Genomic DNA, 26072 nt, shown 5'->3' on the forward strand with positions numbered 1-26072 from the left:
CAGTAGGCTGTAAGCTCCATGAGGCCAGTGATGGCATTATCTTATTGACCACAGTATTCTCAATGCCTAGCAGAATTCCTGTTCTACATGGAAATTCAATAAATATTTACTAACTCACTGGGATTAACATTTTTAAAAAGCCAATTACTACCAATGGTCTTTGCCTGGGATAATAAAAAACAGCAATAATAATAAGGCTCTATGTGCTAGGCACATCTATATTGTGCTCCCTTTTATTTAAGATCCACTTTCAGCACAACAGTAGGTATTATCATGCCCATTTGCTTGTGGGAAAACTGAGGATCAGAGACATAAAGTAATTTGGCCCAAATCACTCTCATGTCAAGATTCTTAATTGTCACTTTGGTAAAAATGAGTTGTATTAAAACAAGGAATGTATTTAGGAATTTTGGGACCCAAGATCAGAGTTCTCCACCCAAACTTTGCTAACATCTGACTGTAACAGTAAAAGGTGTTGGGGCATTCTCAAGAGTTTTCTATCTACCCACACCCACAGCATGGCTGGGAAGAAATACATAGAATGTTTCACTTGACCTTGTTTAACTCTCATAATAGATAAATGAGGTAGGTATCATTTCTATAAGGAAACTGAAATTCAAAACTATTAGGCAAAATTTCCAATGTCACTCAGCTAGTAAGTAATCAAACTCGGGCCAGGATTTGAACCCATTTTTATCTGAATAAACATTCTAGCCTTTTTGCACCCTACTATTAATATAATTTCAGACTTTTTGTTTGGTTCTGAACTCATCAATAGCCACAAGTCTCCTGTACTCCGAGAACAAAAAACTTCTTTAAAATAAGAAAGGCAATTTGAAAAATCATTTTGTTTGGGATTTAGTCTCAAGTATGTATAGATAATATTACTTTAAAAAAAAACAAACAAAAAATTGAAGTTGTAATCTAAATTAACAACATTTCAGTATAGGTAACTTGGGTAGTTAATAAACTCCTTCTGTATATTAAAAGCTTCTGTGGTATAGAAGCACCTATGGAAATAGTGATGAGAGAAAGTATTTTGTGTACATGTAAATAGAAAGCACAATGAAAATAAATGGAAGTAATCAAATTATTCAGTTGTTAAATATATAAAACCAACTTTATAATATCACTGACATCCTAAACATAAAAATATGTGGGAAACTATAAAATTGACTAACAATTAGCTGGTAGCTTGTAGAAATTACCTTAATATATATTAAGTTTTTATTGTCATTTAAAATTGTTTTGAGACTACTCAATATACGTTCATTAAAATAGTTTATTCCTATAATTTTTTATCATTTTCTCCAATACTACATGAGTATGATTTTAAAATAATATTTTATGGATAAGAAATGATGCTTTCCACAGATGAGAAAAGATGTTAGTGCTAACACATCTGTACCCCTATAAAAACAAAAATTAGTTTGGCAAAGGAAATGTATCCATATTAAAATATTAAAAATTAAATGTAATGTCATAAAACTTCTACCTAAGAAAAGCCATGAAGTTAAACCACTCATCATAGAGATTTAATGAGGCATTTTCTTTAATATGCATTATTTCCTACAGTAAAAGGAGACATACAGCAGACAGTCTTCATTTTTAAAATACCCTTGCTTGAATGTTTAGGCAAATGTACTTGAATTAGGAAAAAAATTTGTTAAATTAACCTAATAAAATAATTCAGATTTTGTCCATCCAAATTTTCCCTTAAGAAGTTATTAAGAAATTCTTAAGAAATTCATATATATATTTAATGTGAAACACTTAGATCAATAGTTTGTCTCCTAACATAAAGATTTTAAAAATTCATCTAAGGTAGCTAGTTTAATCCCATGTACCCTATAACCTAAAACTACCACTGTACTAGAAATGCCATGTGCCTTACTGAAATAACAGCTTTAATTCTCTTCAAGTAAAATTCCAGCTACAATATCTGAAATATCATAAAAACATTTGCAAATAGTTGGCTTTTCAATTTTATAATTCAAATCTGTATGTTGCTCTATAGCTCAACTATATATATCAACTATATGCTTTTAAATGGATAGTATAAAGTCTAGAAGTATGATTTCTATAAATCTAGTTTAATATTTGTTGGCTTTGCATTTTTAATGTGACTTAAAAATAGTAAACAATTTCATTTTTTGTAAAAAAATAAAAGATTTATCTGTAAGATGTAAAAACTGCACTGTCCTCTTTCCTTTATATAAATTAAGTAAATGTATTTATATATAAATAGATAGTTATGGATATAGTTTTACACTTAATTTGTCAAAAACACTTCTGGTTGGGGTTAAATGGCTATCTCATTTTAGAACAAATTTCAATTGCTTTATAGTTCTGTATTTTATAATGTCTTAGAGACATTATAAAATCAAACAAGCCCACAAGCATGGATGTATTTTCATTTTTTTTCTTGATATTCAACATTTTTGCTCCTTCTGCAGATCAATGTATCTGCAGATAATTCTACAAAAATTTTTTCCAGTTATCCTTACCTACAGTCATAATCACTATGGTGTATGTGGTGAAAGTAAAATTTTCCTCAAAGGGAAAAATCAAGAATGGTAAGTAAATCAATTACAGAATTTCCATTGACATCTGTGATACAGGTTGAGTGACTATCTTTACCTTCCAAAAAAAAAAAAAAACGGTCATTTGTAGACTTTTGGGTTTTTTTTTGTTTGTTTGTTTGTTTTTAGCAATTTCAACCGAATTACAAACAGCTTAAAAAGCCAGTTTTAAGATCTCTCTGGAGCTCCAGAGGACGAAATTCCCTAACAGCCCTAACAGGCTCCTTCCTCCATCTTTCCTCCCCCACAATTGGTGCTTTCAATGCTGTTGGAGCTTCCACAGATCACAGACATTGTTTGCCCAGTCTGACCAAGCTCTGAGGCGGGTTTTTTTCCCCTTCAAGATACTTCATGTTAACAGCTTGAGGGCGTTCAATCAGCACTGCTTTGATCTCGGCTGGAACTATAATTATTTAACATTGTTACATGGATTTCTATAATCCACCCCACCATTAAATCCCTTTTACACCCTCATCTTCAGAGGCCTAATCTGCATCTGTACACTTAGTTTGTCTTCTCTGCTGGCCTCACCAGGAGCCTGCATTCTCCCACATCCTGACTGATGCTTTTCTCGCTCTATTTTCCCCTCTAATGAAATCATTTTCCTACAAATTGAAAACTGCAAAAATGTCTTATGTATTTGCTCTATTTTTAAGAGCTCCCTGTTGAATAGCAGTATCGTCTACCATTCCCTGCAAACTTTCCCCCCAATTCTATGAAATTCATTTATACTCAGTGGAGGTTTTATTAAAATAATAAGTATACATTTGATTTTTTTAAAAGGGAATTTCTGTAAAAGCATACAAAACAGAAAGCAGCGAATGTAGTTTTTTGAAAACACAGGAGAAAGGATTTGGTAACATTTTGCACTTTCTTATTTCTTCTTCAGAAAGTGAACTGAACCCTTCTGGCTGGGCCATAAAATTGAAAGATAGAAAGCCGATTGAGAATGGAGATCTCATGAGAACAAGTCAGTGAGAATGTCTGATGAGGTCTGTAGAAGGTAAGTTCCAAGAAGAAAAGGAGAAAAGGAAAGAGAGATAAGAAGGTTATTCTGAAAAACTGTAAAGCCCCCAGAAAACGGAAGAGAACGGTACAGACAGAGAAGAGAGCCCAGCAGATAAGTGAGGATTTTGCACTGTAGTAACCCTGGCATGTGTATCCTCACGAAATTCGTGACTATTAGCTGATTCAAGAAATGGCTCACTTACAATGTGTTGGTTGGGCTAGGTTCTTCAAGCATGTGTGTGTAGAAGCTGAGAGGTAAATGTAGAATTCTGAACGAGAAAAGAATGGCAATATAGTATGCAGTCATCTGTAGACTGGATAAGAATATTTTCCTTTTTGGAAAAAAAATAACATTAGAAGGTCAAAAATTTCTGTCACATTTCCTCACTAAGAGGAGACCAAAGACTACCTGCATGAACAGGGGACTTTTCATTTCACCTACACATGAAGGCTGAAGTATTGAGATTTGGGAGTTAGCTATTTATTTATTTGCTGGTTTGTTTACAGATAAATGAATAAATATTTTGTCTTGAGTTAATATGAACTCTTGTTCAATTGTAAGTTTTTGTACATCATTATTATCGTAATACTACAAAGAATCAATCATTTAAAAGTGACTATCCTTTTTTTTCCTTTGAAAAGCACATGATATAAAAGTTATTTTTTATATAGTAGCCTATAATGTGGATCAATTTTTTAAAAATGAATATAAGAGCAGGCTTGCAAAGACTGCCTCATTGTATTTTCAGCCCATTTTGAGCATCTATCCTGAACTCTACGGTTATCTATCCATGCAGCTATATTATCGTTGCCTCTCTTACTTTCCTGTCCATGTTTTTTTTTATCTGCTTTAATAATTTATTCTATCATTTTACATTTCATGTTTTTTATTAGTCACCTTAAATCCATTGTGGAATGAAGCTAAGCATGAGTAGTAAACTCCTACTTTATTTTTTTTTTTTCCAATCTGAAATACGTTAGCATCTCAAATTCAACTGAAAGACAGAAGCCAATATTGTTTTATTCTATTCAAGGATATTGAAGCCTATAAAAGATCCTTATTTTCTGAACAAAATAGAGACGAACTATTTCTCTGGCCACTCAAAACTTTATATAACCTAATGTAGAAGAAGAAATAAGGTTGAAGCAAAATTTTAGACAGGAAAAAAAAATCTGGCTACAAAATAAGGATGATGATGATGAAGATGATCCCACGCTAACCTCACTTACGTAACACTTCCTCTGTGCCAGGCACGCTTCTCATTACCTCACTTATATAATACCAAACCCTGTGAAGCAGGTATATAGCACTCCCATTGCAGAGATGAGAGAGTTGATAGTCGGAAATGTTAAGTAATTTGGATTTACTGAGCAGTTAAGTGGAGGAGCAGAGTTTGAAAGCAATTTTCATGTCAGACTATGTCTCCTGTTACCCCCCCCCCCTTTCCTTCCCTGTGACCTTCCTTCATCTGTGACCTTGGTCTCTGTTCCTCATCCAGCCTCTTTCACACTCAGGAAAACCATAAGGTCAAGATTGACTCTGTCCCCTATTAGCAATGAGAGTAGGTAAACTACCTAACTGTTCTAATACTTAACACCCTTAGCTGTAAAACAGGGCTAACCTCTCTAGCCCATTGTGAGAAGTAAAGGAGGTAATTGATGCTATCACTTCATGTAGTGCCTAGAATAAAGTAGTGTCCTCTGAAGGGAAGTGGTCAGCAATATCGTTTGCCACTTTCAATGGGATTAGAACCCTGGCTGAGTAACTTCTCAATATACTACTAACTTTTTAAAGCCTCAAATCCTTCAACTATAAAATAAAGTACATTGACTATAGCCAGGCTGCTCAATAAATATGGGTGTTATTAAAATTATTATGTGTGTTTTCCAGGATATAGACAGATAAATGATCAATTAAACATAGTAGCCAAAAAATCATGCACTAGAAAGGAAACCTTAGATTTCTCAAAATTTTATTAAACTTAATTTATTAAACTTAATAGTTTTTTTTTAAAAAAGTAAAATATATTTCTCCTTGCTTGTATTTTAGGGAAGGAAAAAGACAGAACTCCAGTTAAGTAAAGGAATGTCAAAATATGGCAGCAAATAATAGGTGTCACAATCAAGAAGGGTTAATCTTTTGAAAAACAGAAATGAAATGATGGTACACACAATCTTTGGAGTCAGGCTGCCTAATTTCAATTCCAGAATTATCTGCTGGGTGACTTTAGGCAAGTTACTTAATATTCCTATGCCTCAGTTTCCTCTTTGGTCAAGATGAGAATAATACCCCTTACAGTTGTTATGGGGGGAAAATAATGAGAATGTGTTTTCTCTTATGTTTCTCATGCCTAAAACAGTAACTGGCACACAGTAAACTCTCAATAGTTAGGTATCAGAGATATGAATGGAAAAGGGAAAGCTAAAACATTTGCAGAAGCAGAAGCATTGCCCCAAAGCAGAGTTCTATGACCTCAACATTAATTCTAGAGACTAGTTTTTATTTTGATCATTTCAACAGAATAACACTCTGAAAAATAAATGCCTTGGGGCCTCTGATTTACTAATTTTACCGTTAAGCCCTTTTATTTGAATGATTTAGGATTTCTGAACATGACTATCCACTATCCATGCCAACTTGATGGCATGTCTTGAATTACATAGATTTAATATTAAATGCCCAAAGGAAATTAGGAGTATTATTAATATCATGTATTTTTAAACCATGGTTGAAATATTTCATGCATTTTGTAGCTGTTGAATATAATGCCATATTCATTTTTTGTATTAAAATATTTAACATTTAATTTTTTCTCATTTTGCTATGTTTACCTTTAAAAGTAAAAGATGAGTAAAACCCAGAAAGCTGAGTTAACTAACAACCACTTCCTTAATTTTAAAATGTGCTAAAACATTCCACTATATATTAATCATGAATTATTGGCATGAAATGTTAGCCTTAAGCTATATGAGTTCCTAAAATAATTTGCTTCCATTTTCCAGGCAGAAAAGCTATTTTATAGGAAATTAATTTTGCCACATAATTATAATTATAATTTTTTATGAATGAATAATTTGAGCTTTAAAAAATGTCTACTTGTTCTTTATAGTCAAAGCATTTTTTCCTATAATCCACACGAACATGTCAAAAACGTCAAAGAAAAGGAGCATTACATATAATTGAGTGCTTTTTAAAATTAATATAAATATTTTTTAATTTAATAAAAAATATGAAGATAATTATTAAATTTAATAACTTAAAGTAGTTAAAATATTTTTTTCACACAATGGATAAAGCTTTTTTTTTTTAACAGAATAATGAAAAGTTCATTTTGGTCCCAAAAATATAAGAAAACTCTTGCTTTTACTTGCTTTCTCCTATTTTCACAGTGAACAGAAATACTTATTTAATCATGCTGACACCTTTCATTTTACTCAAATCTTATTGTGTTCTGATCAGAATGACTGTAACAGGCTGGAATCCAGGTGTTTACGAGAGTCCCTGCCTCACTCCTAACCCCACTTCATATTCCATATGATGCTGTATGACTTATGCTCCCTTTGTCTGGGATACTGGAATATCTTTTCTTATCCTCTATTTTTCCACCTCTTGAATGTTTCCATGTTCACTAAGGAAAGAGTCCTTAACTGGCCTTTCAGAGAGGAAGAGGTATCTCCTTCTCTGAGCTCCCTAAGTGTCCTCCATGTGCTTCTATGACTTGTATGCTCTCATTTGTCAGCTTGGAATAAAATTCCCCAATTTTGCCCCAAGGAAAGCCTCTCCCTTTTGAGATCTTCTTTAATTCCCTCAATTCTCAAAAATTCCCCAAATTCCCAACAGCCAGCCCCACTTTTAAATCCTAAGATCAGTTAGGTCATTGGAGTCCCTGCTTTGCTCTCTATTCCTTGGTGTCACAATTGAAAGCCTTTTCAGGAAATGGTTTCTCTTTCTTCGCCAGGGTGATGCCTAAGCAGGCTCTGCTCCTGTACAACCTGCCATGGTGGCCGCCTTAGGTGGCAGGGTTCCTCTCACCTGATTCACATGCACACCTCAGATCTGCCATTCTTTTCCAGAGCAGGGCCTCAGGGAATACTAGCTAGTCCCACAGGGGGTCTAGAGTCAGGGTGGGGAAATAGCCTTCTCTCTCTTAAAGCCTAAGGCCCTAGTGCTGAGTCTGGTTTTGTCTCCGTTACAGAATCATTCCTTGGTGTCTTCTCTCTGATATCTGACTTTGGTTACTGCCATCCCAATCCACTCTGTTATGGGCTGAATTGTGTTTCCCCAAAATTGCTATGTTGAAGCCCTAATCACCAATGTGACTGCATTTGGAGATATGACCTGAAGGAGGTGATTAAGGTGAAATGAGGTCATAAGGGTGGGACCCTAATCACAGGGCTGGGATTCCTATAAGAAGCAGAAGACATACTAGGAGTCCTTGCACAGAGAAAAAGCCAGGTGAAGACACAGCAAAAAGGTAGCTGTCTGTAAGCTAGAAATAGTGTCCTCACCAGAAATCAAGCCTTTTGGCACTCTTGATCTTGGACTTGCAGCCTCCAGAACCGTGAGAAAATAAATTTCTGTTGTTTAGGCTACCACCAGTCTGTGGTATTCTGTTATGGCAGCCTGAGCAGACTAACACACACTCCAGTTTGGGGGAGAAGTAGTAGGTTAGTCCACTGCCACACAGAAAGCCCCTAGGGTACATATGCAAATAAGCCTCCCCCCTCCCTCCAGTATTCTGAGATCCCCAAGATCCAAGACAGGGAGGGTAGTATCCATCACAAAGTCACAAAGAGCTCCCACACCCACTTTGGAAGACCCTCCTTCCTATTTGCCTCATATCTGCATAATTAAGAATGGCCATCCAAATGACTTTTATAATAAGAAAACAGTTTAAAGAATATTCACTCTATGAACAGTTACAGTATTAGAAATGGTAGGCATAATTTTTTAAAATTTTATTTCAATCACCCTATTAAGAAACTGTTGCTTAAATCACATTACTACAATTACTGTTTAATGGCAGGGAGACCCAGTGTTTTCCTTTTGTTCAATTTACACGGTAATGAAAAATGCCCTCAACTGAAGAATATGACAATTTTCTTGGAAAACATCTAATTTAAGACAAAATTGGTAGAGGGATCTGAAAGAGCAAACACTTGAAAGAAAATGCTTTCTGCTCTCTTTTCTTTCATTTTGTCTTTGCTTTTTCTTTTAATTGCTTTTATAGAAAAAATATAACTAGAAATACCATAAAATTAAGTAATACATTGTTTATTGCAAATACATACTGAAAGTAAACATTGTTAATCTCAGATATTCAATCATTTTCATATCCTCTGGTTTATAGCCTACTTAATTCTGTGGTAAAAAACATGCTTCCATCCTTATTAGAATATACTCATGTATTTGCTCTTTTCACTTTAGTTTACATTATTAATATGATGTTAAAAAATGTAAACATATTGATTAATATAAAAAATGTAATGAGAGAGAAAAACCAAAGAATTTCTTAAAGTTCCATTCAATAAGGAAGGTTTGAAACTGTTTTCACCTGGGGAGTCAGTTGAAATGACTGTGTTAGCATCAAGAGATTCTCCCATGAAAACAAATAATCAATTTTTGATTCTTGGTGTTTTTGCCCAAATATAAACTTATATTTAGCACCCAATAAATATGTCCTTTTCTTTACTTTCTTTTATGTGCCAATGTATTAATTTTTTAAAATGAATATATGCAGCACTTTGCAATTTTCTTTTAACTAAACCTAAGATATAGTCCACAGAAATTCTGTCAAGGACTCTGATGTTAGCAAGAAGGCTCAGACCACCTCCCTTGAGCCTACCTTTCTTATCCTCCTCCCTAAACTCTCCAAGAACTTCCATAAACAGAGCCAGCCTCAATTTCAAACACCAGGGGCCCTGCTTTGCTGTTGGATTTCCAGAGGACAGCCTACACTATAATACAATTAGGTTTCCTTGTGCTTTTTTTGCTGACCTTATACCAAACCCTTCCATTGTTGCTTTTTTAATAGTTTGTAGAGGTAACAGATTTTCAACAGATTCAACAGATTCCCATCCGCAACTCCCAGAAATAGTAGTCTCCTTCATCTTTCGGAGTCTCTCCCTTCCTCAGGTGTGACAGTGAAGGGAAGGACCGTGCCTTCCAAGTAACAGGTCTAACTGGAAAGTGGAGGCTTCTATGCAGGCAAAATGGCAGCAAGAGTACAACACATACTATGGAATTAGATTTTGCAAAAAACCTAAACACATTCTATCAATCAATAACAACTGAAAGTGGATCCAATGTGAATTTAGCACACTGCTGAGGGTCACTTGAAGACATGATTATTGCCTGTGCTATCTCATCAGCATCCTGTCTTATCTCTTCTCCCTGTGGACAAGCGGGTCAACAGGCATCTTTCCCACCATCCAGCCCACTTTGCAGTGGTTGTCCTTCCTCTACTCTTTGCTACAACTGCACACTGACCTGCCTCCACCACCATACCCACAGCAAAGTATTTTAATTATCTCATCATTTGCCTATCTTCTCCTTTGTACTATAAGCTTTTTGAATGTCGTCTAAGTCATCTTTTTATCCTTGGAGGCTTGCATAGTTCTTCTTCAATAAATCTGTGAACTAATTAAATTAATTAATTCAATGTAAGTCTACAAAGGTGCAGGGGAAGAAATACAAGATCTGGCAAACATATGTAAATTATATTATGAATGAATGAGCTGCAAGCTCCAAGGATCAATCTTAGAAACAAGTATAGGAGCTTTTCATCAAGAAAAAATAATAATAATCCCAGGTCCAAATGTGCTACTTAGGCTAACCAACAAAAATAATAAAAACAAAATATGAGCTGTTATCTGTTTGGATACTTTAAAGGAAAAGAAAGCACACCTCTAGTCCATATAAAATGTACAGTACAAATGTGCATTGTATATTAATTATATTATTATCAAATTTAATACATCGATTACATTAAAAGTGATAAACCTCAAAAAAATCATGAACTGTTTGGTAAACCAAAGTTATTGGGAAACAAAGGTTGAAATGATGAGGCTGAAAAGAAATGAAAAAAATGTATTAATAGTAAGGAAAGCCAGAAGATGTGGTAGGGGCAGGCAACAAGAAAACATTTTTAAAATAATTTAGAAAAGTTAACGGATAGTAGATTCAGAATAGATTAATATAGGAATACAAATTTCTCTGGAAGCATACTTCTAAATTCAGAAGTTTGGAAAATTCTTAGTCAGAAATAAACAGTTAATGGTAATGATTAATTGTATCAATGAACAGATAGTTTCAGAGAGGTTAAAATAGTTTATATATTCATTTACCAACAAAATTTATTTATTTTATATGTTTGTCGATCAAGGATGGTTGTTTACAATAGCTAATTTCATGTTCTTGCCTTTCTCTGTCTCTTCAACCTATTATAGTCTGTTTTCTGCCACCAGAGCTCCATGAAAGAGTGCTACTTAAAACCACTAATGTCTTCACATTACTAAATTTAAGGAACTCTTTAAACCTCAATCTTGACCTCTCAGCACCATTTAACCCAGGCATAGCTTCCTCCTTCCTAAAAAAAAAAAAAAAAAAAAAAAAAATTACACATTCTCCTGGTTTTCCCCATCTCCTTTGGCCACTGCTTATCAGTCTTCCTTGATGACTCCTCTTCCTCTATCTTTCATCAGTCTTCCTTGATGACTCCTCCTCCTCTATCCTTCCGCTGGAGATAGGAGTTCTTTAAGCTTTGTTTTGGAGCACTCTTATTTATATTCCCACCTTTGGCAATTTCATCTACTCTCATGAATTCCAGTGCCATACACACACTGCCGACTCTCCAATTTATGTGTCTACACCAGACCTTTCCTCCAACCTACTGGCCTATATGACCAATGTTCTACTCAATGGCTCCACTTGGGCATCTTAAGGAATTTGAAAACTCAACATATAAAAAATCCAACTCATCAGCTCACCCCCTGAATGTGCCTTTCCTTCAGTCAGCCTTACTTCAGTGAATGGCATCGAAATATTCTAAGTCAAGCAAGCCTCCTATAATCACACCCTCAAATATATAAAGTGTGAGCCACTTTAACATCTTGATAAGACTATCGCATTTCTATTGTCCTTCTAAGCCATTTTCCACACAGCAGTTAGAGTGGCTTCTTTTTTTATTCTCAACGCAAAGGTGAGTGTGAGACTTCTCTGTGTAACAAGTCTTCACATTGGTCTTGAATTTAAATCCAATAACAGTACTGCAGACTACAAGGCCCGGAAGAATCTGAACCATGCGTACTACCAGCTTCATCTTACACCACTCTCTTGTTCGGCTTTCTTAGCTCCAATCACAGTGGCCTTGAATTCACTTTCCTTCTCATGACAAGGGCTTTGAAAATGCTGCATATTCTGCCTAGGTTATTCTACTGCAATTCTACTTCCCCCCAATCCTACCCTCTCTCCAACTAATAATGCATTTTCCTCTTTCAGATCTCAACTTAAATATTAACTCTTTAAACTCTTTTTACCTAGTTTGTAGTCTCTAAACAGAAGTTGAGTATTCCTTCTCTGAAATGCCTGGGAGCAGAAATATTTCAGACTTTGAATTTTTTTTTTTAACTGTGGAATGTTGTCATTACTGGTTGAGCATCCCAAATCATAAAATCTGCAATCCAAAATGCTCCAATGAGCATTTCCTTTGGGAATCACGTCGGCACTCAAAATGTCTCAGATTTTGGAGCATTTTGGACTTTAAATGTTTAGATTTGAGATGCACAACCTGTAACAGGAACCCGGGATCCTTGGAGAAATGGCTGACCCCAGGTTTAGAGCAGAAAACTAACAAGATGAACCTATGGCATTTCATCATGCCAGAAGGCAAAGGAGCTATCAAAGTCTTTTTTATTCATGTCAAAAGGTCTCAGAAACCACCTTGAGTTCTGAGTCACTTCTGGAGGTTGAGGACACTGATTCACTATCCTGAAAACTGGTAAATAATGAGAAAGAATTAAGCACTTATCCTCCCTTTTCTTTATGTATAGTATTTACAAGTAACCAAATAGTGAATAAGAGGAAGATTTTGATAAGATAATAATTTCAGCTAATAAATAAGGAAAAAATGATAAAATGTGAAAACAACTATTTTGCAAGTCCTATAGATATAATGGATCCCAGTAATAATTATTTGGTAAAAAGTTGATCAGGAACTTTACAAAGACTGGATCAGGCTGAACACATTGTGATAGCACCATAAGTGGGACATTCAGTCTTTATGTGCCTACGTAAGCAACAGAAAGCATCCAGCAATGTATATATAGTATTGTTGCCTACAATATTAAACCAAAATTTACTCAAAGCTCTAGATGTAACTACCGATTTACAAGAAATGTGGGGTATAGAAGAACATGTTACACAACAATACCAGAATGGATGCAACCTACCAAAGTTAGAATGTGAAAATTACTCCAGGACTTATTAGTTGGCTTCAATAAATTGTGTGTTGGGGTAAGTTCTGGGGGAGAGAGACTGCTATCCATTCAAAAAGATTTGATCATATCAACCAATATATGGAACTTCGCTGAATCCTGATTCCAACAAACCAACCATAAAGACATTTTTCCAGGTAACTGGGAAAACGTGAAAATGAATTGAGTTTTTGACAATATTAAGAATATTTTTACATGTTATAATGATATTGTGGTTATGCTTAAAACCAAAGTCCTCCGCCTTAGCAAGAGTGAGACCCTATCTCTACAAAAAAATAGAAAAAGTAGCCTGGCATAGTGGCATGCACCTGTAGTCCCAGCTACTTGGGAGGCTGAGGCAGAAGGATCACCTGAGCCCAGGAGTTTGAGATTGTAGTGAGCTCTGATGACATCACTGCACTCTACCCTTGGCAAAAGAGTGAGACCCTGTCTAAAAAAAAATAAAATCCAAAACAAAAAGTCCTCATTTATTACAAAAACATACCAAGGCACCTAGAAGGGAAAAGACATAATTTCCAGGATTTTCTATAAAATATTCATGAAAAAATTTTAGAGGTAATTGATGAAGTCAGATTGCCAAAAAGTTGATAACTTTTGAAGTTGGGTAATGGGTACATAGAGATTCATTGTACTCTTCCCTCTTACGCATGTTTGAAACATCACATATTAAAGTATAAAAATTAAAAATAAAAACAAATTCAGTTAAAAATGATTGCTCATCATAGAAGTCATTACTGACTTTCTTTCCTCCAGATTGGGGCTAGCCCCACCACTGATAATATGGTTTTATTATGTCATCTATGTTACTTCTATAGAACACTATCACATATGCAGTAAATACTCATAAAAAGCATTATTATTATAATTTTCACTTTCTGGTAGAGCATAAACTCTCTGAAGTAGAGACCACTCTGTTTTATTTACAACTATGTATCCTAGGCCCCAGCCACAGATTGCTTAAGGTTGATAATCAATGTGTAGTTAAAAACAAATGTTTACCCCAACTAATTTATCTTATCTTGTATAGCCAATCAATATTGCCCTTATAAATAGTCTTCTAGTAATTTAATTCCAAATTAGTGTCACATTAATATCAAGTGTTTATATCACTATGTACACATTTTTAATTTTTGTGTTTTTAGACTAGTCTAGATTGGGGCCATGCCTGTAGCCCCACTGATTTGGGAGGTCAAGGCAGGAGGATTGCTTGAGGCCAGGAGTTAGAGACCAGCCTGGGCAACATAGAAAGGTCCTGTCTCTTTAAAAATTAGCCCAGCATGGTGGTGCACACCTGTAATTCCAGCTATTTGGGAGGCTGAGGCAGAACATGATTTGAGGCCACGAGTTTAAGGTGACAGTGATCTATGATTGTATCACTGCACTCCAGCCTGGTGACAGCCAGACCCTGTCTTTTAAAAACAGAACAAAACAGAACAATTTCTAATGCATCTCACTGTGTGGATCTTTACTTATTCTTCTGAGCCCACTTAAATCCTTTTTTGAACCAGAGAAAATAAACACAAATAATTTCAAGGTTTGGTTGTTCTTTCACCTTTTCAGATATGAGAGTCAATCATTTTTTTATGTATATTTTCAGGGCATAACACTGAGTCAAAGAAAACAATCGATGCCAATAATTCTACACCGAAATAAATATTTAATGCATACATTTTAATGAAAGACATTATAAAAGGGATGGCAAAGGTGTTTCTTATATACGAATTCCTATTGACTAGTAGTGTCTTCCTGAAGTGCCCTATTGAGAAGAATTTAAAGCTGAATTATAGCTCTGTGGGAAAGAGCACAGTAAAAGCCCTAGTACTGGGCACAACTGGGGTGGTTAGTTATTTCATTTGGTTGGCTATCAAAGTACCAAATCATGGAATTATTTTTTAAAATAGCATTATAAACATTATATTTTAATTTATAATATACAAAAGCGTCAAACTTTGATATAGGATCTAGATCTTTTATTTGTATATAGACCAACTGATTGGTGTTTCATTTACATAAAGAACATTCAAATGCTTCATCTAGGATTTCAGATTTGTTTTATTCGAATGGAGTGAGGGTGTAAAAGCTCTCACGAAGCTAAGTGAAATTTTTTTCATTTTTTATCATTTTTTCCCTAAATTCTTTAATTTTTTTGCCCATACCTAGTGTTTTTAATGATTTTCCTTTATTCAATCTTTTGATGGTTTCAACATAGTTTCCATGGAAACAATATATCTTTTTTGTGAACATATTTCATTCATTTAGGTGATATCTAAAATCAATTAACAATTACAGTAAGAAATACACCTGGCAAGTATACAAGTGACCCATGTGATTCCTTTCTAACTTGGAGCTCCTATATTAGTCTGCAAGGGCTTCCATAACAAGGACCACAAACTGAGTGGTTAAATAACATAAATACATTGTCTCACAGTTCAAGATCAAGGTGTCAGCAGGGTTGGTTCCTTCTGAAGGTGGTAGAGAGGAAAAATCTGTCCTATCCTCTCCTCTAACTTCTGGTGGTTTACTTGCAAACTTTCGCTTTCCTTGGCATGTAGAAGTATTACCCTGATCTCTGTCTTTATCTCCACAAGGCATATTCCTTTGTGTCTCCCAAAGAACATCAGTCATTTTGGATTAGGGGCCCACCCTACTTGAGTATTGACTAATCTTAACCAATTATATCTTCAACAATCCTATCTCCAAAGATCAGCACATCCTGAGGTATTAGAGGTTAGGACTTCAACATAAGAATTTGAACAGTACGGAACTAAACCCATAACAGCTTCAACCACTAAGTTTTAAGGAGGGGTGGAAATTGTAGTTTAGTTAAGGAAGCTTGCCATGGGGGCAGGGTGTAGGGCTGAAAAGAACGTGTTATATATTTGGGGGACCATACTATATTTATAAAATTTTACATTATATCCACTTTTCAGTAACGTGTTTAATGAAAAGTTCATTGTAAGAAAAGGTCCAAAGAAAATTAATCTCAAATTCATTATCCTTTAACTGAATTTCTCAATTAAACTTATGTAAACAAACTGTTTGCAAACTCTAAAACAAGCCATTGTCTAAATATACTTAATTCTCATTCTCATACAGCTGAAGAAGTATAAATAAAAATAGTAATAATAACGTGGTATACTTTATGCAGTTCTTTACGACTCAAAGAAGTTAACTGTCTTTCCAAACAATCTGCCTTTTTTTTTTCTTTTAGTTGTATTTATGTATGTCCTAATTCTATACGAGAGTGCAAACTACAGTAAGGAAATAAAATAAAGAGAACTTTTTCTTACCATGTTCATGTGACAATCTGTGGTACAAAGAGTAAGGCTTTCATCTTTTAATCCGATATCCACTTAACTACTAACTACACTACAGAAGATTTATTTTTACCCCCTCTTGTTTCATAAAGGGCTCAAAAGTCTACAGAAATTTTTGACTTTGTTATAATATTTTTCTGAGCCCCCAACACACACACACACACACACACACACACACACACACACACTCCTCCCTGCCTCATTTTCATATGGACACAAAGCATTGAGATAAAATGATGGTTCATTATAGTGGTACAGAGCTCTTATCTTCATCCGGCAAGAGTCATTTCCTTCCAAAGATTGAAATGCAAATGTGAAAATTAATGATAACTGCATTATCTGATAGCAGAGATAATACCAATTCACTGTCAGAGTAATACACAGTCATTCTAGGATTTCCTCCACTTCTCACAATATTCTTCTTACTGTCAGACTATATCTATGGTTAACTATGTTTCATAGGTTTCTGTTAATTTACTTCAAATGGCATTTCCCAGATCTTATATCTACCACATTTTCCCAATCAAAAAGGAAACGAAATCAGAACTGTAATCTTCAAGCCCTTCTTTGGACTAGTAAAGAGGAGGAAAAAAAAACTGTATCATTAAGTGTGTGCTCCTATCTCACGGTGGTCTTCTAGCTACCATTCCACGTTATGCAAAACACTCCCCATCTTCCCAGTTTAATTTAAGGCACAAAGCAGAACTTAGCCTATCATCTACATATATCCATAATGTTGAACAACGATGGCATGAGACAACTCATTTACAGATTTCTTGACCAATTTTTAGACCAGATGCAACAAGTACACACATCTGATTTTATCTTCAACATTTATTATTGAAAATGTATTTACATTAAAAGTTCTTTCATTGACTCATGTTTTAAATCAGGTGGAATAGAACATAGTAAACACAATCTTATGATTATTTTTACATAGAAAAATCATTTTGTAAAATTACATCACCGCACTAATTTTTAACGAGAACTTGTCACACATAAGGCCGTGTGATGACTACTATGGCACCATTGCCAAACTAATAATAAAAGTAACATTAAGAGGTACTTATTGAATTCCATGCTTTACTTGTAATATCTCATTAATGTGGTAGTTATTATTATTAGTCCAATTTTGTAAACAAGGAAACTAAGGCCTCGGACTAAGCTTATTCAGAGTAACATAATAAAGAAGTGGCAAAGCAAAGATATAAACAGAGGAAATGTTCTGGGTCTTCTCTACTCCTCATACTATCCCAAAATAATTTACCTTTGATAGATACTCTGATATCCATTTATCAATCTAGCAGAAAATTTTAATGTTCTATAATATATAATTAAAAAAAAGATTCCTAATGTCATTCTATTAGTTCATCATATCATCAAAACAGAGTTTGATTTTCTAATATATTTTTATGGAAATGGCCCAAGGCTTAACATATAAATAGTAAAATCTATTTAAATAAAAGTATATACTTGAAAATTTTATGTCAAAGAATCTAAATAACTGCTTGCTTAAAAAAACTTTTTAAAGAGGCAGGGTCTTGCTATGTTGCCCAGGCTGGAACGCTGTAGCTATTCACAGGAGCAATCTCACTCCTGATCAGCAGGGGAGCTGATCTTCTCCATTACCGATCTGGGCTATTTCTTCTCTGCTGAGGCAACCTGGTGGTCCCCTGCTCACAGGAGGTCACCATACTGTTGCTGAACGTAGTGTGGACACCTAGTCAGCATAGTGCACTACAGTCTAGAACTCCTGGGCTCAAGTGATTGTTCTGCCTCAGTCTCACCAGTAACTAGAACTACAGGCATATGCCTGGCATTCAGAATTTTGTGTCTGTGTATGTTTGCATTAATATACATTAATTAGGGGAATATGTACCTATATGTACATTTGAGAAACAGGATATTTTCCTTTCTTAGAGCTCCTAGACATTTCAATTATACCTGTTGTAAGCCTGATAGCAATACTGAGATTCATTAAATATTATATCAGAGAAATCAAATTATTCACTATTACCAAGTGCAAAAAGAAGTAACTATGTTTTAATAAGTAATCCAGAAAATTAGCATGCTTAAAATTTAGGTAAGATGTGATTTTTAAGGTCATTATTTTATGGAAGTAGATGACAGATTTATACAGATTTATCTTCACCATCGAATCAGTATTAACTGATCAACACCTAAGTGCACATACAGTAATAACATTCATCGGGTGTCCAGCAGATGGGAGGGCGGAGGAGGGGATGGGTATATTCACACCTAATAGGTGAAGTGCACACGGTCTGGGGGATGAACACTTTTGAAGCTGACTCAGGTGGGCCAAGGGCAATATACGTAACCTAAACATTTGTACCCCTGTAATATGCTGAAATTAAAAAAAATAAAAAATATTTATCTGAATTATCTACCCCAAGTATCCTCCTACATCTAAGTACGTCCTAAGTCAGCACTCCATATTTTGGCCATAGAATGTGGTTCTAAAGATTTTCTTAGAAGAGAGAGCCAGGGATGCAAACACTATTTTTAAAATAAGGTCAATATTTCAACTGTTAGGCAGTCTGAGAGAATACAGTGAAAAGTGTTTAACGAAGTTCAGTCCTAGGGTAAGGGAAGGCCACTGTCATTTAGCAAGACCCACTCTCTCCCAAGCTCTACACTAGATACGTTGTAAACATCATCTCTTTCAACTCTCATCCTTATAACAGTTTTTTGAGGAAGTTATTATTATTCCCATTTTAAAGAAAAGGAAACTGAGGATTGGCTGTTTGACATGCCAGAAGTAACAAGACCATAAGAGTCAGCATGCGAGAGTAAACACAGATCTGTCTCACTCTAAACTGTATACACTTTCTTTTATAGTTTGACCATGTCCTACATTCTAGTCCAGAGATGTTTACTTACTGCATCAGTAAGCCAAATACAGTATGTGAACAATTAACGAAGGCTAAAGGAGAGAAATGGCATCAAAAGAGAAGCGTTTGGACAGCATCATGCTACACCTTTAGACTTGTCCCTAGCACTTTTCACAATTCTTAGTGAACAATAAATGCATGGTAAATATTTATTGAATATTAAATGTATCATAATATTGGTAAACCAAAGAACTTGTGAGGGTGATAAAACATGGAACTTGTGAGAGTGATATAAGGAAATGAGATGTTTACTTAAAAATAAGATAAATGATATATGTAAAATATAGGCAAATACAAACAAGAAGGCAGAATAGTGAAAATCAAGTACTATATGAATTATATTCCAAGCAAGGAATTATCAGGGTAATTTTTTTAAAGGCAAGAAAGAACAATGAAATTTAAAAATAGATGTGTGAAATACCGAAATAATGAGGTAATGACTTTTGTATTGGCCTGAACCTTATTGGCTTAGTGTGTATCTAGTTGTCTATTCAGATTGTGAAAGATTCATAGGAACTTGAAGGAATATTTAAATAAGAATTGCAAACATTTAAACATTAAAGAATTTCACCATAGAAATGTTTACATGTAAGATAATTTTTCTAAAGATTGTTTAGGTTCCACCTAATCATAAGAGCTAACAAAGGTGTGAGCAATTGCGATTGCTAAGTAGACCTTTTAGTTGAATAACAAATAAGAAAAAAACATTTTTACACTGTGGAATTTGCATTTGATAAAAATAGAACACTTCAGACAGGAGTTGATTCATTATTGAGTTGAACAACTAAGAAAGATTGTGGAGTCATCTTCCATCAAACTCTTTAAAAATAAGATAAATCCTGATCCATCTTAAATGATATCAACTCTATGCCTCAAATTCTTTAGATAATTTCCTAGTCCTTTGATTCTGTTCTATTTTTAGAGAAAACTGTCTCTCTTGGGGTGACTGTCAGAACTGAGTGGGAGGGCCTTAAAATTAAGAGACCTTGAAGTCACACCTGGCTCATGATTTCATATCTTAACCAATAATTTGTGGCTAAACTCAAAACTAAATTAGTATTACAAAAACTCAAATTAAATTAATATTACCCTTTGTTGTATCAGATGTACTCATGGGCATTAAAAACTCTTGGAAACAATTTTTAAAGGTTCTGTTTTAAGGTTCAACAATTCCTAAGGCATAACAATGATTATTAGCATTTTATGTGTATGATCTAACTCTCTAAGAGTTGTTAATATTATTTTCTATAATTTACAAATGCAAATATAGCCACAGAGAGATTAAGCAATGTGTCAATCCTTTCAGCTAATGAGTATCAGATCCAGAATGTGAATCTATATCCACAGAATCCAGAGCCCATTTTCTATCATGCTTTGAAAATGTCACTAAAAGCTGGATAATTTTCTCTCCTTAATACAGTTGGAAAGTGCCAGTACTGTTGTGTGAATAATAAAAATCTGAGTAATAATATTGAAATAATCACTACTCTCGAATTAGCAAAAGTATAAAAATGGCCCCCTACTTTCTCCTGTATCTCCCAATTGAAGGAAATCAGCAATATTCTACCTTGAAAAGTAATAAATATTTAAAAGGTATTCTTTTGTTATGAATCAACCTCAACTCAAGGAGTTTCATAATAATAAAACCCATTTTGGGGGGTAAGTACCTATAGAGACGAATGTGTTATTAATTTTATAGCACACAAGGAAAAGATTATCTTATAGGCATAACTGCTTAGGAATACACATTTTCCCCTAAGGTTTTGACATACCCACATGTGCCCTGGAAAAGAGTGTGAAGATTCTCACCAGTATCAACTAAACAAAATTACGTAAAATCAAATACCTAAAATAAATTTCAGTGAAACTTGGAAAAAAAATCTCATCTTGAATGGCAGAACCATTCTTTACCTTCCTCACCCTTTCCCACCATCTTTTTTTAGCCAACAGTACAACTTTATTTTTGGAAAACTTATGGAAAAAGTGTCATTGGGTTTGCAGCACGTGTTTATCAATTCACCATTCCCTAAATTTGCTTACTTACTCTTAAGTAACTGGGGAAGGCGTGGGACTCAGGTGTATACAAAGGGGAAAACTACCCCTCACATGCTTCATCATGAGAGCAAGTTATTAATAAATTGCACCTCTTTGTAAGCAGGCATATCTAAAAGGCCATTTAATCTAATTTTAAATGTAAAAAATCTTTTAAATAGCATATACATACTTAATTCCAGGAATAAATAACTTTCAGATATAAAGTTCATCCACTCTTTTTAAGTTAAGTATAACCCCCATAACCCCCTTTTGAGCTAAGATTTCTTTCTTATTTTTTTAAGCCAAGGAAATTCTTCCTCACATTGAGAAGACAGAAGCAATATGAAATAGGTGAAAATGCCAGAAGTCTGTGTTTTCTTTCAAAGTCTTAAAATGCGGTAGCATGGTTACTTTAAATATAATACATTTTGATCTAAAATCTTGTATAGCATTATGCTATAGTATACAGAATACAAACATTTGTGTGTATCATGAATAACATTAGAAATGACATCATAATAATCAGATATACTGTATCTTCATTTTTGTTTGCATTATATTTTCCAGCTGCTGGTTTCAGAAAATTACTGCTGGAGTTCCTCTCTTCTTCACGCACAGCAGACAGCAATTTGCAAAGTCATGCAAGGGTGAAAATGTGATTGAAATATAGGGATCTTTCTTAATGAAAAATGTTACTGCTTTGAAAATTATGGCTAAAACTATTTCAAAACTCACTTATATCCTTAAACCTTATGACATAATAGTCTCAATTTATAAATGTACCATCAATTGTAAATTACTTGGCAACAAATACAATGATGTTTTTTCCACAGAGTACTTATGAACATTATGCATTTACATAAAATTATAAATTATATTAGTGTTTGAGTATTTTGATCAGTGTTTTTCTTGAAATGAATAAATGTCAGGATCTTTAATATCAAATTTAATTTTACTCATACAAAAGAAAATGTTGCCTAAACACTGAATCAAAAGGGGAGCATGTTGTGTGTTTTCTATTTTTAAATACATATTGAGGCTCAATCTATGACTTAGGACATGACTAACCTAAAAGTGGTAGTTCTTTGAAGTTTTATGATTAATATTTCTTACTTGTTTATAACCTTTCGAATTGTGCCCAATTTGAATTTGGATATAGCTTAAAGATTCTCTGTTCAAAGAAAAAGCAAGTAGAATTGATTAATTCTATATGAATATGAAAGAAAAAAATTATGGAGGCTTCAAGCAGAGGTATTTTATTTAACAAAAGTATAAAAATATTTTTAAAATAATGATATGCATTTAATTTCCCATATAACCAGGACACAGAAAAACTTTTTTTTTTTTTTTGCAAGATGACTGTGTTTAAGGAAAAAAGAAATGTGAATTCCTAACACTAGCAACAGATGGTTGAATTTTAAATTTTCTGTCCTACCTGGACCATCCCAGTCATCTGTCTCAGCTCCAGGTTGCCCTGGTTTCTCTGACTGGGTGTCCCCATCTGATTCTGCTGTCTCTTGGATTCTTTCATCATCACCTGGAAAACACCAACACAAAGAGAGAGAGAGAGAGAAATGAGCAAAGCCCTTTATTTCACATTCAAATCCCCACAGAGGGATGTCCTTATCAGATATCTAATTATAGGTTTGTCATTATACTGCCAAATGTCCATGATCAATCATTTTGATATCTATTGTGGCTTCATAATAAAAGAAGAATCAGCATTAGTTATCAATAAATAAATAAAGTACTATAAACAATAAAGAGCATCTCATATAAAATTTCCTTTGAAGTTATTAATGTTATTAATAAGAATAAAATCAAACAGCAGTTTATAATTTTTCTAGTACTCTCAATACAGAAAAACTTAACTCATTTATTTCCAAATTTTTGTAAAGATAAGATACAGCAGAAAAAAATTAAATATCTTAGGGTAATACATATTTATGTTTTGGGTTGAATTTAGATTATTCTGAAGATGACTTTTATTTTTCCCCAGCTTCATACTTGCTAAAACGTGGTCTTATTTCTTTTAAAAATGGAGTATAAAAAGGTCATAATTAAATGATTAGCCAGCGATTCAAATTTTTACAATGTAAGAAGACATAGAGCTATACTTGTACTTAAAAAAGTGCAGCTAGTTTCCACAATTTTATGCCATCATTTTCATATTTAAAAAACCTGCAATATTGTGAGCAAAAATATAGTTACGGCAAAGGAGAATCATTTTAACAATGCAATCATATTTTAAAAGCAAAAATTCTAATTAATGAGTATCTTCATTTTAAGTGATAATATAATAAAGTATGTGCTGTTTTAATGAAAATAATCCACTTTAACATGGTATGCAGGTAAAAATATAAAATAATATCTAACCATAACTGGTAACATAGATCAAAAAACAACATATCAAGAAAATCTGAAGACAAATAAAATGAATACCAAAATCATGGCAACTATGCCTTGAATCTAATAATGTTAACATTTTTAAATTCAATTTCTTGTCCATCTTGCTTTCTCTGAAGTATTCAATAGCTATTTCCCATACAGTTTCCCAAATCATCTCTAATAGTACCGTACTTAAGTCTTTAGATGATTATACCAAAAAATACACAGAATTTTTATAATTTCCAAAGTAACTTAAGAAAATAAAAAAATTTCAAGAAATCATTATTACTATAAATGACATTAATGTGATGTTAATATGAGTTTTGAACTTTAAATTCAATAAATTTTATATCCATTTTTATAGGTAACTTCATAAAATTAATTTTCAAAACCAGAATAAAGATAAAGAGAAGGAATGTAGAGACCCAGTGACAGCTCTGTTGAACTGAGGCGCCTTGGCTCTGATGAGTAATAAAGAATAAAATACATAAACCACACCACTGAACACCATGTTTGGAGCTGAAACCTCTCTGGAAGTTCAGTTAGCTCTTCCTTTCAAAGTGACCAGAATGAATACCAATGAAATTCCCTCCAGAAAATATTTATTGAACATCTACCATGTTTAGAGAATTGTAGTAGGTGCATAAGGATACATACAAAAAATGATAGCTCCTTTTTGAAAATATAAAACTACTAAAGCAAGTAAGTTCACAAATGAAAGTCCAAGACAAGGTCCAAGTATCTTTTCAAAGGTGCAGTCTCGGTAATAAAACAGGAGTTTCACTTTCTGTGCTACTCTTTGCAGGTCACATAGAAGAAAAGAGCCACAGCAACCAATTATCTCATGAAAATCAGGGGACGAGTTCTGCTATCACTTCTCAGGTACAAGCAGGGCTGGTCTCAGCTCACACACACAAGTAGGTTCTATAACCTTTAAAATATTAAAATACTGTTAGATCTGAACTAACCAAGTGCCTACTCTAGTCTCTCCCTAATGAGCCTCCTCCCACTGCCCCCGACCCAGAAGCTAGGATTAAAGGCTGGTCAGCAGGAGTTTTACGGCATCTGCTATTACTGGTCAGGTCCCAGGCTGTGACAGTCATTAGTTCCTTTAAACATAATCCTTGTATAGATGTTAAGTATTGAGCTAATACTATGTATGCATACTGGCATAACTGAAATCATAATGATAGCTTTGGTGGAGAATTTACATCTCCCATGAGCTGGATATTCTCTGTTTGACCCTTCTTGCCTGTCTCAATCTACTCTCTTCCCTCTCTGCCCTGCTTTGTGTCCCATGGAGTCTGCATTTCTATGGACTCCATCACTGGGGCTCCCTTGTCCTCTGATTTCCAGTTGAGTTCAGCCAATGGAGGCACTAGTAGCATATTAGAGGATCAGAAGGCAGGAGGAGAGAGATGTCAGGCATGTATCCCTCAAGCCCTTCCTCCTTGACGGTCTCAAGTTGCTAGCAGTGGCTGCACTGCAGAATTAAAGCTCCTGTTGTGTGGCCCCCAACTGCTCTCCCCATGCTCCCACATCGGCATCCCCTCCATGCATGCCTCTGGACACCAGAAGTGCTAAGAGCTTCCCACTATCCCATCCCCTGTTGGCTTCCTTAGCCCTGCCCACACCTTGTACACTGTCCCTTCACTAAACTCCCTTTGGTTAAAACCATTGACTGTGTCATCAGTTTCCTGCTGTACCCTTTCTGAGACTCCATTTCTTCCCAAGTTTTCATACTGCTTTTATGATTTAGGGATAGTTATCACCTGTGCAATTTTTTTATAACTCTGTCTTTATTGTCTTTAAGTCAATTTATTTTAAATTGACTCACTTTCTATAATTTATTTTAAAAATTTTTCAGAAAACTGAAAACATACTCTAAAAAACAATGTATTTTAAAAACAAAAATGTCATCACTGCTATAAGTGTAAAATCAGTATCACTTGCCCAAATAGTAGGTCATCATAAAAATAGTCAATAAAAATATTTAGGACTATTAAATTCTAGAAGCTACGTCTTTTTAGATTCTGAGTCTCCTTCTCATTGCTTTGTATTAGAAAGGAAGAGTAGCAAGTGCTAGTAGCAAGAGGAGTATTTAAGTCATATTAATATGAAGTTGAGACATTCTCATTCATATACAAGGGACATAAGAAATTTGAGAACGTTTTCACCATTGACTCAATGCTATTTAAGGATATACCAGAGTGTACCACCTTAATCTTTTTCAGTACCACCAGGGATACCTGATCCAATTATGGGAAATACTGACCTTTACAACACTTTACTTGTCATGAGGATCAGAATTCACACAAGTATCTACCACTTAGGTG

At 34.3% G+C, this 26072-nt stretch overlaps 1 protein-coding gene across 1 annotated transcript in view; it reads right to left on the reverse strand.

Moving 5' to 3' along the window:
• The window catches only part of ZFPM2 (zinc finger protein, FOG family member 2), a 450965-nt gene that overhangs the window by 308490 nt on the left and 116403 nt on the right, over positions 1-26072 (reverse strand). Inside the window, exon 3 of the mRNA XM_012784254.3 lies at positions 22784-22885. Coding sequence (XP_012639708.1) covers positions 22784-22885 — 102 coding nt within the window. The remainder of the gene's footprint in view (positions 1-22783; positions 22886-26072) is intronic.

This window comes from Microcebus murinus, chromosome 7 (genome assembly GCF_040939455.1).
Source record: "Microcebus murinus isolate Inina chromosome 7, M.murinus_Inina_mat1.0, whole genome shotgun sequence".
NCBI lineage: Eukaryota > Metazoa > Chordata > Mammalia > Primates > Cheirogaleidae > Microcebus > Microcebus murinus.